Source organism: Zingiber officinale, chromosome 1A (genome assembly GCF_018446385.1).
Source record: "Zingiber officinale cultivar Zhangliang chromosome 1A, Zo_v1.1, whole genome shotgun sequence".
In the NCBI taxonomy this organism is placed as follows: domain Eukaryota; kingdom Viridiplantae; phylum Streptophyta; class Magnoliopsida; order Zingiberales; family Zingiberaceae; genus Zingiber; species Zingiber officinale.
Window position 1 is genome coordinate 48,687,537 of NC_055987.1, and position 15,214 is coordinate 48,702,750.

Sequence of the window (15,214 nt, forward strand, 5' to 3'; positions counted from 1 at the left end):
ATACGTGTCTATGAAGTTGCTACATTTTATTCCATGTTCAATCGGACAAAGGTATATGAGTTTCTCCAAATCTTGTATCCTGTTGGATGTCACAACTATTTGACCACCGGTGTTCAGGTTGGTAAGTATCACTCTTTTCTTCGATCACCATCTTTACCTCTTCCAAGACTAGTGAAACAAATGGACCAAATACTGAATTTAACAGGTATATAAACTAACAAATGCTGACATTATAATTGCATATCTATCCAAACAAACATATGAAGAACCGCAAACACGATTTCAAGAAATGCTAATAACTTTCTCTAACTCGAGTCTCATTTCCGTTGCTCTAGAGAATGGAGGAAATGAACCCTATCATACAACATCAGAACCAAAATAAGTAACCACAACCATCAAGTGTCTTCCGAGGCTGATGTTTCTAGTTTTTTTCTCTCGTCTTCACCACTTACAGATTTCAAGCTTTCAGCTGGAAGCATTGTACTGGAATCGTCAGGATCTTTCTTCAATTCAGTTTCAAATTCTTTTGCTGCCTGAACAATTGAAGACCAAGGGAAGGTGGAACTTAGATGAAATACATCAAAGGAATATAATAAAGAACCTTGGTAATTGCATAATTGAAAGTGTTGAAAACCAAATTTTCTGATGCACATTGTCAAAATATTGCATATTTAAGTTAAGCACAGAAAAGTGCATGGCTTAGTAAATCAGTCTCTCTAAGCAAGAAACTAGCCAAGCGAAATGGCTAGCATAGGCTAACCAATCCAAAGGACAGGAGACTCTATTACATTGATTCCCACAGACAGTCAGTTAAAGAGTAAAGGACAATCAATTCTTGTTAACATTTTGCTTTATATTGCTTCACCAGAGAAATCCAAGTTAGGAAGTGGCACAGATACTAGTAGGTTAAGCTATGTTGTTCAGACTATGAAAATAGCTTTGTATTGCTTCCATTGTCTGCGTGCAGCCATTAACGGTTCTATTTGGCATACACATTTAAAATGAAACTTGCTAATAATAGATGTAAACTGAATTAGTACCAGAAGTTAGATATGCTGATGAGATCAAGAGTCTAGTTAAACTTATACCAAAACCATTTTGGTTACAAAGAAAGTCCAACAAAATATAGTTAAACGGTCTCAAATGGGTCATGGAGGGCAACTTGATGTCTATTTTCAACTATTGTAAGACAAGTAATAACACTTATGAAGTATAGGAATCAACTGCAGCTGCAAAGTGTGCTATTATGCCATTAGAAATAATTGTCATAGCTTAGTTTGGGGATGTCCATGCTGGGTCGTAATTTCAAGATTGACGGCCTCAAGAGCAACTTCTCGCTTTGGAGCCAATTTCCATCAGAAGATAATATGTTGCCCAAAGTAGACAATACACCAATCCCGACTCTCTCTTAAGCCGTAAACAACTCGGAAGAAGGTAAAATTTGGTGCCACGGAAAGATCCCTTCTTTGATGTGTGATGTGCAGGGCAAAACCTAATTTGGTACTGATAGATTACAACAAATAGGTCAGGCAATTAAATCTAAATGATCATAAATCCGACGAAGGCGAACCAATCAAAATTTCAAGAAATCATCAAAAAATCACACTTTTAGGAATACAAGTGCGGCGGACCTGTTGGAAGCTCTTAACGGTTTTGCCGATGCTCCTTCCGATCTCGGGGAGCTTCTTCGGGCCGAATACGAGCGCGGCGACCCCCGCGATAACGAGGAGCTCAGGAACCCCGAGGCCAAACAGGCATCGGCAGCCTAGGGCGCCGCCGCCCCATGACTGCCGGAGGCGTTGGGGGCGGGGGCGAAGGGCGACGGCGAGGGAGGCCCTGCCCGGGCTTCCGGTGAAGAACAGGCAGTTAGAGGAGGCAAGAAGCCGAGGGGATGGCGCGGGCGCTGTTAAAGTGGCACAAGAAGGATAACCGAAGGCCATGGCCGTCGTCATCCCTCACGCTCTTCGCTAAACCACTCACAATTTCAAGAAGATCGAGTTATTTATTTTTATTTATTTTTCTCACTTTTTCTCTATTTTCAATTTTTTTTTACTCCAGACGAATTTGCGAAATTGATTCGTAATGGTCCACGTAATAAATTATATTTTAAATTTATTATATCATCTCTAATAATGAAATCAATAAGGTATATGGAATGATAGAGAATAAAAACTAAAAGAAAAAAATGTTTTAACAGAAATCCTCATTTTACATACCAATTATACTTTTAATTAAGATTAGAAAAAGAAAAGACTTAACTTTAAGGGGGTATTTAGTTGAAGGTTATCGTCAAAAACCTATTTGGTTAAGTAATCAGTGATTTCTGGTAATATAATACTGTGACATATAAGCAATCAGGGAATATAACTCGAAATCGAAAAATCTCATAACTTTAAGGTAGTGTTTAGTGGTTATTTTTTTCATTTTCATTTTTTGAGAAAAAGAAAAATATTATTTGGCTGGTAATTTTTATATTTATTTTCTAGAAAAGAAATCATTTTAGAGAAAATAGAGAATATCTAAAAGTCATTTTATAAAAAGAAAAAAAAAAAGAAAAACACTTGTTTTTTTAGAAAATGAAATCAAATTACTCTTCGTGGCCACTATACGCGAGGAGGCGACAACTACGGAGCAACGACAGTTGAGGCTAGCCATCGTCGAGACGAAGCAACCAGAGTTGATCCTGAGGTGGTCAAGGTGAGGCCTACGCACAAGTCTCCATCTCCGGATGGGCCCCATTTTTTTAAATAAATTTTTGATATATTTTATAGTAAAGTTAACCAAATAATCCTATGTTATATCAATAAAAATAATAATTAAAAAGACCTAGTTATAAATTATAAAATATTATAAACATTTTTTTAAAAGTGCTAAAAACAAGACAAACACACACGAGACATTTTCACATTTTCTTTCTCCTTCACTTCACTGCCTTCTATCTCCCCAAACCTAATCTTTCGCCTTTTGCTCACCCTCAAACGGACCTTTCACCCTCGTCCACGCCTACACTGAAGGCTTGACAGGCTTTATTAGGTGTAGACAATGCACCAATCATGAAAAGTTGCGAGCCCTAGTGATCTCAAGCGCCATCATCACAGTCACCTCTAGGATTTGGCCTTTGTGGTCATTCTCGCAGCATCAGGTTGACATATCAGGTTTTGATTTCTACTTATGCATCTATCATGTTGCTTAAATATGTTTGGTTAGATTATGTTTTCCACGGATTGCCGGTTTCAACATCAAATTAAAGTATTTCTGCTTTGTAATCTAGGGTTTTTGGATTTTTTAGGAATTAAGGTGGGATATTAAAGGATAGTCATTGTGTCATTACAGGGAAAATGGACAGGGCCAGAATATCCATGAATATGTGATTTAGGTATTGCAAGATATATCAAACAAACACAGTAATACAGTATTACTAGTAATCCAACACTTTGGTGAAATTCATTTTGACCATAAACTTTACTATCCTTGAGAAAATTCATTCATAACAACTCACAAGTCTTCATGATGCCTCACTATTTGACTCCTTGTAGATATGCAGACCTCGTGGTACAATTTAAGGTTAGAATAAAAAGGATAACTTACCATTAAATCCAAAAATGCTATGGTTGATGAACCAGATTGTTGCTCCACTTTAAAATGGTAGTTCAATGAAATTTCTTATATCCTTGTCATTATGCATTCATTGACATTCACTGTAGTTAGTTAGATGTATTTGTACTATCACATCCCAAGAGAGTCCTTGCCCGAAAATGGATAACATCTTCCCCTTATGACAACATATGGAACCTGGATACATAGTCATATGGCTGTACAAATATAATAACCTATAGCCCACACGGCTAGAATAAAATACAACCACGTGGTTTAATATATAGCCCACATGACTGGATCAACAATCACACAGTTATATATGCAGCCCACATGACTGGAATAGAAAACAGAATAATAAACAGTCCACATGGTTGGAAACAAATAAAACATAGTGGAAAACATAAGGAGAAACTCACAGACTGCTAGACGGCTAGGCTTTACACAACAACCATCATAAATGACAAAAGTAGCCACAAGACCAAACACCAAGTCCAAGTCAAAATTATTACAATGCCAAGTGTTGGTGCGGGAAGCATCCGACGATCGAACCTAAGTTTTGATAATGGCAAAGGATTCAAAGTTAAGGTTATGTTGTGATCTAACAAGTCAGTTTAAGTGTTTCAGGAAAAGTCCTATCTGTGGTTAGGCAAGTGAAAACCCTAGGGGGTGGTAACCCTAGGTCATAGGAGGTGGTAACCCTATGCGGAAAGTGTTGGTAGGTCGAGTGCTTCAGGCAAAAGTCCTAAGGGGGGTAACCCTAGGTGGAAAGTCCTGGTGTCACAAACCAGGTGAAAGACTGGACCAGCCGGGAAGCGGAAGTCCAGCAGAAAATCCGGAAGCATCAAGCACCGAGCAAAAGTCCAGCCGATCTGGAGGATCGCACTGGCAACAGGTAAAATCTCCTGAGTGGAGTAGGTGAGGACGCGTTCCCTGTAGAGGGAACAGTAGGCGTCGGGTCGACCTAGGGTTTCCGGTCGAAAATCTGAAGTCAGACTCGGACAGTCAGGAGACTGTCAAACTTTAATTCATTATTATTATTATGCACTAACTTTGTGTTGTAGGTACTTTGGACTAACGCATCTTGCAGGTACCAAAAAACACAAGCTAAGCTCGGATGTACAGTGTTCGAGGCGCCTCCATGGGGCTTGGAGGCACCTCGGGTGCGAGCCAGCTTCTGCCAGCGCAGCTCAGTGGAGGCGCCTTGGTCCAGACCGGAGGCGCCTTGGATCGAGCTTTGAAGGTGCCTTGGAGAGCACAAAAGGCGCCTTGAAGGGATAAGTCATGACCAGTTCAGGCTTGATCCACGCGGGCGACTCGGCCATCCTGGAGGCGCCTTGGATGACTTTCAAGGCGCCTTGAACACCCTTTATAAGCAGCACTCTACCAACAGCTCAATACAACTACTCCTAAGCGATTCTCTTACGACAAGCTGCAAACTCAACAACCCCGAAGTGCTGTAGCAACATCCCGACGACCCGGAGCTCCAAATTAGCTATTTTTAAGTGTTGTCGGTATACTTTAACTTCTGTTTATTGTACTTAATCTGTTGTATTTTTGAACTTATAGTTGTTGCCTACCGAAAGCGGTCAACGACCGTGTGCCTTCGAGTAGGAGTCGAGATAGGCTCCGAACGAAGTAACCTACCGTGTTCTTGTGTGTTTGCATTAGCTTTATTTCCGCTGCGTTATAACTCGATAGTTTTACGAATTCAAAAAGCGTGAAAGTCACGAGCGCTATTCACCCCCCCCCTCTTACGCTTCTCAATCCAAGTAACAGAGCAGGGTTGTTTTGAATCAGTGCAACCACTATTCAAAACATTTTTTCGTGGTATTTTCATATTTTTCGGAGTCAAATTAGAATTAGCTTAATAGCTACATTCTAATTGTTTTATCGAATCAGTTTTGCTCGAGGTTGGTATAATACCACTCGAGCTCATTTTCCCTTATTTCTCCCGCACTGCTATCCAAGACCCAGTCTTGGAACCGGTTTTATTGATTTTGTCATTTAGGATTTTTAATGGCCCAACAAGAAGGTTTCAGCACCGTTCGCCCCCCACTCTTCTCCAGAGAAGACTTCGGATATTAAAAGGGGCGAATGGAAACCTTCCTCAAGACTCAGTTCGATACATGGATGATAATCAAGACTGGACTACAACTGTCATCCGACGAAGACGGCAGGCCAACACCCTGCGAAAAATGGGAACCGACCCTAATCAAAAAGGTGGAAGCTGATGCCAGAGCAACCTGTACCCTCCAATGCGGACTGACCAAGGAGGAACTCAATAGAGTTGGACCATTCTCCAACGTAAAAGAGCTTTGGGAGAAGTTGATCGAACTCCACGAGGGAACCTCCGACACAAAAGTAAGTAAACGTGACTTGTTGCTTAATAAATTGTATAACCTAAAAATGCAGGAAGATGAGACGACCTGTCAACTCCACACACAGATACAAGACATCCTCAACTCCCTCCTCGCAATCGTCCAAAAGGTCGAGAATAGGGACATCATAAGGTATGCACTCAACTCTTTTCCTAGGAGTACATTGTGGGCATCAATGGTAGATGCCTACAAAGTCTCCAAAGATTTATCTTCAATTAGATTAGACGAGCTATTTTCAGAATTCGAACTTCATGAGCAGACTAATGTTAGGACCAAAAGTAGCTAGAGGGGGGGTGAATAGCTCGTCGCGTTCGCTCGGTGCTCGGCGTTGCTTGTTCCTTCAAAGATGTGCAGCGAAAAATACAGAAACAAACACACAACGCTAACACGGTTGGTTTTACTTGGTATCCACCTCACAAGAGGTGACTAATCCAAGGATCCACACCAACACACACACCCTCCACTAAATAAAACTCTCCTTTGTGGTAACTACCAAGGGCGGAGAAGCCCTACAATACTCAATACAAGAAGAGAGGGAAAGGATACAAGAAGTACAAGCTTACAATGAGTACAAAACCCTAACCCTAGCTTCTCTTCTTGGCTTTGATCCGCCTCTTGACTTGGAGAGCTTCCAAGATCCTTCAAGAACTGGCGATCTGAGCTTTGTGAGCGCTGTGGAGGAGTTGGCGAAAGCTCTGGAGTGAATCGGAGAAGTGATACCACAGCCATCGAACGCCTGCAGCTATAAACGACGCCAACGGTCGGATCCCGATCGATTCGAATGTTCCCAATCGATCGGGGAGGCTTTGGATCGATCCACGGATCGATCCAGAGCGCCTCTGTGCTCTGGATCGATCCACGGATTGATCCGCGCGAAGCAACCGCGTCCCAATCGATCCACTGATCGATTGGGACCTCTGGATCGATCCACGGATCGATCCAGAAGCTTTCTGTTCGCTGGGACAGGTCTGGATCGATCCACTGATCGATCCAGAGCCTGGATCGATCCACTGATCGATCCAGCACTTGGTTTTTGTCCAAAACCAAGTCCTAAACCTCCCAAACCAACATCCGGTCAACCTTGACCTGTTGGTATGTCATGCCTAGCATCTAGTCACTCCCTTGACCTGCTAGGACTCCCTTACCAAGTGTCCGGTCAATCCCTTTGACCCACTTGGACTTTTCTCTGTGCCAAGTATCCGGTCAATCCCTTTGACCTACTTGGACTTTTCTTTCATGCCAAGTATCCAGTCAATCCTTTGACCTACTTGGACTTCCCAGCACCAGATGTCCGATCATCCTTGATCCATCTGGATTTTCCCTTGCCTGGCTTCACTCACCAGGGCTTTCACCTAGCTTCACTCACTAGGGTTTTCCATCTGCCTAGCTTCACTCACTAGGACTTTCACCTAGCTTCACTCACTAGGGTTTTCACTCTGCCTAGCTTCACTCACTAGGACTTTCACCTGGCTTCACTCACCAGGATTTCCATCTGCCTAGCTTCACTCACTAGGACTTTCACCTGGCTTCACTCACCAGGATTTCCATCTGCCTAGCTTCACTCACTAGGACTTCCTTCTGCCTGGCTTCACTCACCAGGACTTCCTTCTGCCTGGCTTCACTCACCAGGACTTTTCTTCTGCCTGGCTTCACTCACCAGGACTTTCATTTTGCCTAACATCCCAGTTAGGACTTCCCAGTCAAGTATCCAGTCAACCTTGACCTACTTGACTCTTCTTCAATCAATATCTTATTGTCAAACATCTAAACTCAAACCAAGACTCAGCTTGGTTACCCAGGTCAACCTTGACCTGAGGGATATTGCACCAACAATCTCCCCCTTTTTGATGTTTGACAATACCACAATAACACTTACAATCCCATATGTAAGTTAGGCTAATCCCATAGCCTCCTTCTTCATGCCACTAGGTAATGAAAGCATAAATTAAGCTCTTCATTCTCCCCCTAAGAGGGCAAACTCCCTCTAGGTAATGAAAGCCTAACTTACTCCCTTTCATGAGTCCTTTCATTCTCCCCCTATGACCTTCCCATAGGTAATGAAGGACTAAGCTTAACCATACATTCTCCCCCTATTGGCACACATCAACCCATCGTTGGACACACATCAACCTATGCTCCAATTCTGGGCACACTTCAACAAATCCATTTGTTGAAGACTCTCCCCCTGAAGAGTTGCTCATCGTTGTTCACAACATCACTCGTTGTGATCAACACGATAATGAAGGTCTCATACCCTTCATTTATCCTTAACTTCTCCCTCAATGTAGACAACTACCCAACCTTGAGCATTATCTACCACTTGAGTGTCCACTTGAAATAATGAGGATATCCACTCCCCATTTCTCCCCATTTCAAGTTTAAATGCTCAACCTTGAGCAAGTTCACAACAGAAGGTTAACCACCTTCCAAGGTTCATGAAAAATAATTTTCATGTCTTTAAAGAGTCCCTCCCCCTAAAGACATGGTGGTAACTTCTGTCATTGCACCAACAATGACTTGGAATCCCTAAACCATTAGGAAACCCAAATTTAGAAGTTTTGAGGTTCAAATATTCAAAATTTGAAACAACCTCAACCTAAACTTCTACTTAGTCTTCGTTAACCAATCCATCCTTGTTTTCAACATGAAAACACCCTTTGTATGTATACAAATGTATTTAAGGGGTTTGGAATGGTTACCTAGACTCAAAGAGGTTCAAAGATGCTGAAATCAGACATTCCCAGCCAAAATCAGCAACTTGGATCGATTGGAGTTGGGTTCCAATCGATTGAACCTTTCTCAATCGATCCACGGATCGATTCAGACTCCCTGGATCGATCGGCTGATCGATCCAGCGAATTGCCGTTTGAATCGATCCATGGATCGATTCATGGAACTCCAATCGATCCATGGATCGATCGGAGCTCTGATAGTTGCTGAAATTCCATTTCAGTCAACTTCAGAAACCCCTAGAAAATTCTACAAAAATCCAAAAATTATGAAATTTCGTGTAGACATTATTTAGGGCATACTTAATCATGGAAAAATAGTTTTTTTATGAAAATACATCATATTTTCAAAGATTGACACAAACTTGAAAACTTGCAAAAACTTTAGTGTTTTTCTTCAAGTTTGTGTCTAACTATTCAATGGTGATTACTATCAAAAGATAGCCTTCACCAAGGTTTTCCAAAAACATTTTAAAAACATTTTCAAAACCAATATCCCATCATGTTCCTTGGGCATAATGCACATGACTTGTACATTAGCTTTCCCAATGATGGGAAAACACATAACTATGTGTTTTGATGAATTTAAAACTCAAAGGAATGCACTAAATCAACATCTTGAGCTTTGTTCATCATCCTAACATCTCACTTGTATATAATATGCACTAAAACACATACAAGTCACCTTAGAGGTCTTTGTGAGATGTAAAATTTGGTTTTGCCCTATTCTAGGGATCATGCATATCTATCTAGGCATTTTAGAAATATTAGACATCCACCCAGGATGTCACTTGTCAATAAGTGTCGTTAGATGCCATTTGTCCTTAATTACAAGGAATTAAACTTAATGCATGATTATGTTATGGCATACATCAAAAGAAAATAATTTTCAAAAGAAAATATCCTATTGCTACATGATGTATGAATGTCATGACATGGTATAATTTGGATTTTTCATAATAAAACATGAATGTAAAAATAGACATGATGTCATGGCATATGATGGGCAAACAATCATGGCAAGATTTAGCATAAATAAAATATACCTAGATTAACTATCTAAGTATCCTTAAAGTCTTAGCTAAACTTACACCTTAAACCTAGATTGCCCTAAAGTGCTTCAAGAAAATGCCAAAGCCTAAGTTTGCATTTCTTATTCCCTTGATTAATTTATGCCAATTAAAATAAACATGTCCTCAAATGTTGGCATATTCCATTTTTCCTCAAGAGTAGCACTTTTAAATTTAAGGCCCGGATTGCCTTAAATTGCCTAAGAACATACCAAAAAACCCAACTTGATAGTTCTTATTAATTTTCTAATATGTGCCATTTAAGATTAAAATCAATTCTTCCACCATTAGGCACATTTTACTCTTTCAAGGAGTAATCAATAATTCCATTTCATTTTCAAAGGTTAACAAAAACCTTGAAAATGCTCCTTGAGTGTCAATTTCCTCAAAGTTGGGTTAACTACCCTTCTAATCGGAGTTGACACTCTCTAACCCATCTATGGGATAGAGAAGATGCTCCTAGGAACCCAACACCTATTGGTGCTCCTTGGATGCTCTAGGTACTCACTAGGGATAACTTCCCTAGATACCTTCCTAGTGACCTTGTTGGGCTTCTTAGAAGCCTTGGTCACATTTTTTAGGTCAACTCTAGGGATAACCTCCCTTGTGACCTTGTTTGTGACTTTCTTAGACTTCTTAGAAGTCTTAGTCACATTTATTACAAAAATACTCTTAGGGATGACTTCCCTAGTATTTTTGGCTTGACCACTAGACCTAGGGTTTGTTCCATAACTATATGGAACTCTATGGTAAGAGGGCACATCCTTCTTACCCTTTGGTTTGTATCCCAAACCTCTATGGCCATTGGATGGCTTTTGTACCCCTAAACCTAGGTTATGCTCATTTTGCCCTAATAGGATATTTTCCATCCTTTTTAGGGTCTTTTCAATTTTATCAAGTCTTGACCTCAAGACTTGATTTTCCATCACTAAGTCCTTAGTTTTTGGTTTTTCATTTGATCCATGAGCATTTTTGTTTCTAGGCTTGTATCTTACATCCTTAGAGTTATTGCCTAGGTTTTTACCTACATTCCTAGCCTTAGGGATAGTAGTTTTGGCATGTAGGGCCACATGCTTTTCCTTAAAGCCCTCATGCTTCCTATTCTTATGGTAAATCGCATTAAAATGATAAAAATTTGACCTAGCATGCTTTTTACCATTTTGCAAAGGAATAGGCTCAATGAAAGTTACCTTCCTTTTTACCTTGGAGGCTCCCCCTTGACTAGTGCCTCCTTGAGCCTTGACCACCTTCTTCCCCTTGGGGCATTGACTTCGGTAATGCCCTTTTTGTTGACACAAGAAGCACACAATGTGCTCCTTGCTCTTCTTTGTCCCGGGGGTGGTCTCCTTGGGCTTCTCCTTGCCCTTTTGTGCCACTTGGCCCTTCTTCTTGGCCAAGTTGGGACACTTGCTCTTATAGTGCCCATGTTCCCTACACTCAAAACATATTATATGATTTTTATTATTAATTGAAATATTTATACCTTTGCTTGTAGGGGTGGCATCTTTCCCTTTGGATCCGGAGGTAGAAGCTTCCTCTTGATCGGACCTTGATTCTCCTCCATTTGATTTTTCTTGACTTGTGGAGGTAGAATCTACTTCCTCCTCTTCGTCTCTTGACCCGGATGTAGAAGCTTCTCCTTCTTCTTGATCCGGCGTCACCAAGGATTGCTCCCCCTCAATCATAGAGGTGGAGGCTTCATCATCTTGAATATGAAACAAGGAGTATGCTCCCTCCTTGTTCCCTTCGTTGCATTCCCTTGAGGATGAAGCTTCTTGAATTTCCTCTTCTTCGGAGGTTGAGCATCTATCAATCTCGGAATCCTCCTTTTGGTCTTGCTCCAAAGAGTCACCCTCTTTGGATTCTTCATGATCTTGTACAGTGGAGGGGATCTCTTCATGAAGCTTAGCCAATTTGCTCCAAAGTTCCTTTGCATCTTCAAATTCTCCAATTTTGCAAAGAATGGTGCTTGGCAATAAATTGACCAAAAGCTTGGTCACTTTTTCATTTGCCTCGCACCTTTGGACTTGCTCCAGGCTCCATTTGCTTTTCTTTAGAACTTTGCCCTTTGAATTTCTTGGAGCCTTGAAGCCTTCCATTAGAGCAAACCATTGCTCTATCTCCATCATCAAGAAATTTTCAATTCTTGATCTCCAAGAATCGAAGCTTGTGGATGTGTATGGTGGAGCCACCCTTGTATCAAATCCAAGTCCATCTTGGAATTGCATCTTGAAGTTGAGCTTCTTGAATTCTTTGACTTTGATGAATTTGCTCCAACTTCTTCACCCTCTAGCTTTTCTTGATATGTTTGTCCCTTCCGGCGGTGATTCCGGTGAAGAGCAACCTTGCTCTGATACCACTTGTTAGGACCAAAAGTAGCTAGAGGGGGGGTGAATAGCTCGTCGCGTTCGCTCGGTGCTCGGCGTTGCTTGTTCCTTCAAAGATGTGCAGCGGAAAATACAGAAACAAACACACAACGCTAACACGGTTGGTTTTACTTGGTATCCACCTCACAAGAGGTGACTAATCCAAGGATCCACACCAACACACACACCCTCCACTAAATAAAACTCTCCTTTGTGGTAACTACCAAGGGCGGAGAAGCCCTACAATACTCAATACAAGAAGAGAGGGAAAGGATACAAGAAGTACAAGCTTACAAGCTTACAATGAGTACAAAACCCTAACCCTAGCTTCTCTTCTTGGCTTTGATCCGCCTCTTGACTTGGAGAGCTTCCAAGATCCTTCAAGAACTGGCGATCTGAGCTTTGTGAGCGCTGTGGAGGAGTTGGCGAGAGCTCTGGAGTGAATCGGAGAAGTGATACCGCAGCCATCGAACGCCTGCAGCTATAAACGACGCCAACGGTCGGATCCCGATCGATTCAAATGTTCCCAATCGATCGGGGAGGCTTTGGATCGATCCACGGATCGATCCAGAGCGCCTCTGTGCTCTGGAAACGCGCCTGGATCGATCCACGGATCGATCCAGCGCTTATCGCGCGAAGCAGCCGCGTAGAAGCTCTCTGTTCGCTGGGACAGGTCTGGATCGATCCACTGATCGATCCAGCACTTGGTTTTTGTCCAAAACCAAGTCCTAAACCTCCCAAACCAACATCCGGTCAACCTTGACCTGTTGGTATGTCATGCCTAGCATCTAGTCACTCCCTTGACCTGCTAGGACTCCCTTACCAAGTGTCCGGTCAATCCCTTTGACCCACTTGGACTTTTCTCTGTGCCAAGTATCCGGTCAATCCCTTTGACCTACTTGGACTTTTCTTTCATGCCAAGTATCCAGTCAATCCTTTGACCTACTTGGACTTCCCAGCACCAGATGTCCGATCATCCTTGATCCATCTGGATTTTCCCTTGCCTGGCTTCACTCACCAGGGCTTTCACCTAGCTTCACTCACTAGGGTTTTCCATCTGCCTAGCTTCACTCACTAGGACTTTCACCTAGCTTCACTCACTAGGGTTTTCACTCTGCCTAGCTTCACTCACTAGGACTTTCACCTGGCTTCACTCACCAGGATTTCCATCTGCCTAGCTTCACTCACTAGGACTTTCACCTGGCTTCACTCACCAGGATTTCCATCTACCTAGCTTCACTCACTAGGACTTCCTTCTGCCTGGCTTCACTCACCAGGACTTCCTTCTGCCTGGCTTCACTCACTAGGACTTTTCTTCTGCCTGGCTTCACTCACCAGGACTTTCATTTTGCCTAACATCCCAGTTAGGACTTCCCAGTCAAGTATCCAGTCAACCTTGACCTACTTGACTCTTCTTCAATCAATATCTTATTGTCAAACATCTAAACCCAAACCAAGACTCAGCTTGGTTACCCAGGTCAACCTTGACCTGAGGGATATTGCACCAACAACTAATACACAGCCTTCCGAGAAAGGAATTGCTTTGCTTGCAGGTACCGGTGGAGCTCGCGAATCAAGATCACGACGAAGAATCGAATAGGAGACGGAAGCAGAAACCGACTCAGATGAAGATGACAATGAACTAACCATTGAACTCATGAACCTTGTGAAAAGACTCTACAAGAAGAAGAAAGGTTTCAACAAGCGGGACCTAAAGAAGGCAGTCCAATCCAAGGAGGCCCAACAGAATTCTAAGGTAAAATTTGAGGTGATCTGCTACGGATGTAACCAGAAGGGACACATCAAGGCCAACTGCCCTAACCAAAAGGAAGCAAAGAAGCAGAGAAGGAAGAAGGCCCTGAAGGCGACATGGGATGAATCTTCCTCAGAAGACGACGACGACGAACTCGATCAGACGAGTTTACTGGCGCTGATGGCCCGGGACCAAATCAACCTGTCCGAGAGTGAAAGTGAGTCGGAGGCCGAGTCTGAACGAAGCCACGGATCCGTATCCGTTTCCGAAGGGCCCGATCCCTCTGTAAATATCTCTCCACTCAATAATTTAGTTAATTATTTGTTACGAAAATTAGCTAAATCAAACCTTAGAGTTAAGTCACTTCTAAAGAAAATAGAAGTCCTTAAAGAAGTGACTAACTCTGAATCTTTGACTGAACCAGTTCAGACTGGAAATTCAACTCAAGTCCAAAAACTTGAAGAAGAGAATTCTAGCCTGAGAATTCAAGTCAAGGATCTGGAGAAAACACTAGAACGATTTTCTTTAGGTTCCAGGAATCTTAACCTAATTCTTGGGACACAAAGCGCCGTTTACAATAGAACTGGTCTAGGATTTAAACCAAAGAAAAACATATAAATCTTATTTATCTCTTGTACAAAGAGAAAATAGAAAAACAGTCCAAGCATGGGTCTCCAAGTCCAAATTGATTAATCAAGTTGGACTTGGCAAATATTTGATCCCGAAGAATCAAATACACTACCTCGATAGACCATATCGAGGCTATGATCCAGAGGGAGCAAAAAAAAAACGATATTAATAAAACGAACATAATTAAAAATTCAAAATTAAATTAAAAATTCAAAATTAAATTAAAAATTCAAAATTCAATTCAAAATTCAAAATTAAAATTTCAAAATTAAATTCAAAATTCAAAATTCAAAATTAAATTAAAAATTCAAAATTCAATTAGAAATTCGAAATTCAATTCGAAAGTAATTCAAAATAAAATTCAACTTAAATCAAATAAAAATAGAAGGAGGATCCAGAATAGCTGGCACCCCCAACTAAACTACCCGACTGGGTAACCGAACTTAATCTACCCGGCAGGGTAAACAAACTTTACCTACCCGGCAGGGTAAATAGGGTTAGATTAAAATGGGCTAGGTTTAACTTGACCCACGGTACTGGTGAAGTATTGGATGATAGTACGTTGGAGAAACTTAGTCATCGCATGTCTAGGAAGATATGGCTTCGACCTGGTGCATTTGGCTAAGTGGAACTGACCGAAGCTACCCTTTATGGATCCTAACCAGTTAGACCAAGGTTTTGTACTAAGTTC

General features: G+C 41.6%; 1 protein-coding gene across 1 annotated transcript; it reads right to left on the minus strand.

Moving 5' to 3' along the window:
- Positions 1–210: 210 nt before the first annotated feature.
- LOC122024585 (sec-independent protein translocase protein TATA, chloroplastic-like) lies at positions 211–2,004 on the minus strand. The gene is made up of 2 exons (XM_042583242.1): positions 1,632–2,004; positions 211–533 (listed from the first exon to the last, which is right to left on the minus strand). The coding sequence occupies exons 1-2, from the start codon at positions 1,950–1,952 to the stop codon at positions 396–398; spliced, it is 459 nt and encodes a 152-aa protein (XP_042439176.1). The 5' UTR covers positions 1,953–2,004; the 3' UTR covers positions 211–395.
- Positions 2,005–15,214: the final 13,210 nt, after the last annotated feature.

Excerpts from the sequence above, each read along its gene's own strand:
- LOC122024585 (XM_042583242.1), bottom strand. The coding sequence starts at position 1,952 with ATGACGACGGCCATGGCCTTCGGTTATCCTTCTTGTGCCACTTTAACA. Across the intron at positions 534-1,631 it reads CCGTTAAGAGCTTCCAACAG|GCAGCAAAAGAATTTGAAAC; the intron begins GTCCGCCGCACT and ends TCAATTGTTCAG.